Source organism: Solanum pennellii, chromosome 5 (assembly GCF_001406875.1).
Source record: "Solanum pennellii chromosome 5, SPENNV200".
Classification (NCBI taxonomy): domain Eukaryota; kingdom Viridiplantae; phylum Streptophyta; class Magnoliopsida; order Solanales; family Solanaceae; genus Solanum; species Solanum pennellii.
The window spans coordinates 69,953,904-69,956,259 of NC_028641.1; the positions used below are offsets into that span (position 1 = coordinate 69,953,904).

The 2,356-nt window shown below is 32.0% G+C and overlaps 1 protein-coding gene across 1 annotated transcript; it reads left to right on the forward strand.

The window, feature by feature from the left end:
* The first annotated feature begins 225 nt into the window (after positions 1–225).
* LOC107019698 lies at positions 226–1,062 on the forward strand. Its single transcript, XM_015220089.1, has 2 exons — positions 226–537; positions 670–1,062. Exons 1-2 carry the CDS (start codon positions 226–228, stop codon positions 1,060–1,062), a joined length of 705 nt encoding a protein of 234 aa, XP_015075575.1.
* Positions 1,063–2,356: the final 1,294 nt, after the last annotated feature.

Here is a 2,356-nt window from a genome sequence, read left to right on the forward strand (position 1 = left end):
TTCAAAAATGCATTTGGTGAGCGTGAAAACATGTGTATTGTATCAGATACAAATGAAAGTATCATGAAGAGTGTAAGCATTGTGTAACCAAATGTATCTCATTGTGCATGCATATGGCATCTTTGGAAGAATGTATGTTCAAGCTTCAAAAGGAGTAAAAACACACTAAGTGATATATTTTACTCAATGGAAAAAGTATACATAAAGGAAGATTTTGATAAATTAATGGCTAAGGTGGTGAAAGTTGATCATAGGGTGAAGGATTACCTTGAAGATGCTGGTTATGAGAAGTGGTCAAGAGTTCATTCAATCATAAACAGAGGTAGAATGATGACTTCGAACATCGCTGAGTGTATCAATGGATGCCTTGTCGATGCACGTAAGTTAACTATAATAGACTTCTTGGAGGAAGCTAGACTTCTATTTGTTTTTTGGAACTATGAAAATAGAAAAATAGCGTCATATACAAAGGACACATTGGGCCGAAGATTTGAGGAGATATTGATTGTAAACGCATCTAAAAGTTCAAAGATGAAGGTATTGGTCAATTTCTCTAAATTTCTGTTTTATGTATCAGAAACAAACTGATTTTCAATGATAAATGTTGTTTTGGAAATGATATATAAATTGTATATTACGTAATGTATCACTAACTTCTTATATTTTTAGGTTGTTCCATCATCTGAATATATTTTCTCAGTTCATGAAGCCGGAAGAAGATACATTGTATGCCTTGAGAGAAAAACTTGCACATGTGAAAGGTTTCTACATGATGAGATACCTTGCGCACACGCAATTGCAGTTTTGAAGCACAAGAATGTTACAAATTTGCACCCATATTGCTCTGATTACTACAAGTCTTATGCATTAGAAAAAACGTACGAGGTTGCAATGGTTCCAATGCCAGATAAGGAGGAGAGGAACGTTCCAGACTATATTTTAGATGAAATTGTCCAGCCACCTAGGTATAGAAGGTTGGCTGGACGACCAAGAAAGCGAAGAAAGAAAAATGCGGATGAGAAAATAACAGTGAACAATAATTCTTGTGGGCAATGTAAATAAGAAGGACATAACAAGAGAACTTGTACTTTCTTCCCGAAAGAGAATTGAAATAATGTTTTAAAGTAGGACATTAGTGTTCATGATACTTATATCTATTTTTGTCTTTAGAATTTGGACTAAATAAAGTGTATTGGTTACACAACTTAATTTGATGTTCAAATATATGCCTTTGCTGGTAATTTTGTGCCAAACTTAAACTCCAAATTTGATAAATAAATCTGTGCATATACTGTGAACAATATTTATTGTGTAAATGAATAAAACATTGATTCAATACCATAATGACGATTTTTAAGTAAATTCAAGTGTCCCAAAACTTGACTTGTTCAAGTGTTTACTATATGTTTTGTGTATACTGCCTTATGAGTTATAATTTTGATATATTATATTCACAGTGGTGCGTTTCAATGTAATAGTAATTTGTGATTAGTTTGTTTATGTATATGATGTATCATATACATTTATACAATTCAAGTGGCTAATATATAACTGCAATTTGTATATGTATACATTAGAACTTATGTATCATAAACATCATTTTGTAAGTGAACGTTTAAAAATACTTAAACTCAAACAATAATGTATCATACACATTAGAACTTAAGTATCATATACATCATTTTGTAAATTAACTTTCGAAAATACTTCAACTCAAACAATAATAATTGTGTACCTTAACGTTATAAAGCAACTACTGTGTCTAAAACAATACCTTGAAAACACATAATGTTAATAACTAACAAACTATTGTAATACAAATAAGCTTTTAGATAAACACAAAAGATAATTGTCTTCGACACAAAACAACATAAAAACTTGTTCATGCTGTCCCTACTAATTACTAATTTATGTTAACGATATCATCTTCAGTTGGTGTTGTGAATTGACCCTTAGGCTTTGGTGGATCGTCATTCTCACTTATGTATCCACCATTGACCTTGTCGCTGTCGTATATCCATAACAATGCTACATATCTATTGCATAGATAATTTGCAAGATGGCCATCAGTATCAGGTTGTATAACAAGTTGGTCACTCAAAAACTCTGCAAATGTAGCTACGTATAACCCGCAGTCCCTACAACAAAACACATAATATAAATTTGTAAAATAACTTATACATATATCGTAGACCAGAATTTAAAAACTTACAGGCTATCGTCTTCTTGTTGCATGATACCTTCAGCGTATTCAATGTTGAAGGAATATGTGACTCTAAAAGTACACTCGTTTGTTTGTCCTTGTATGCATCAAGAACTGACCAGTTTGTCCGCTCAGTGTTTTCAAAGAAACCAC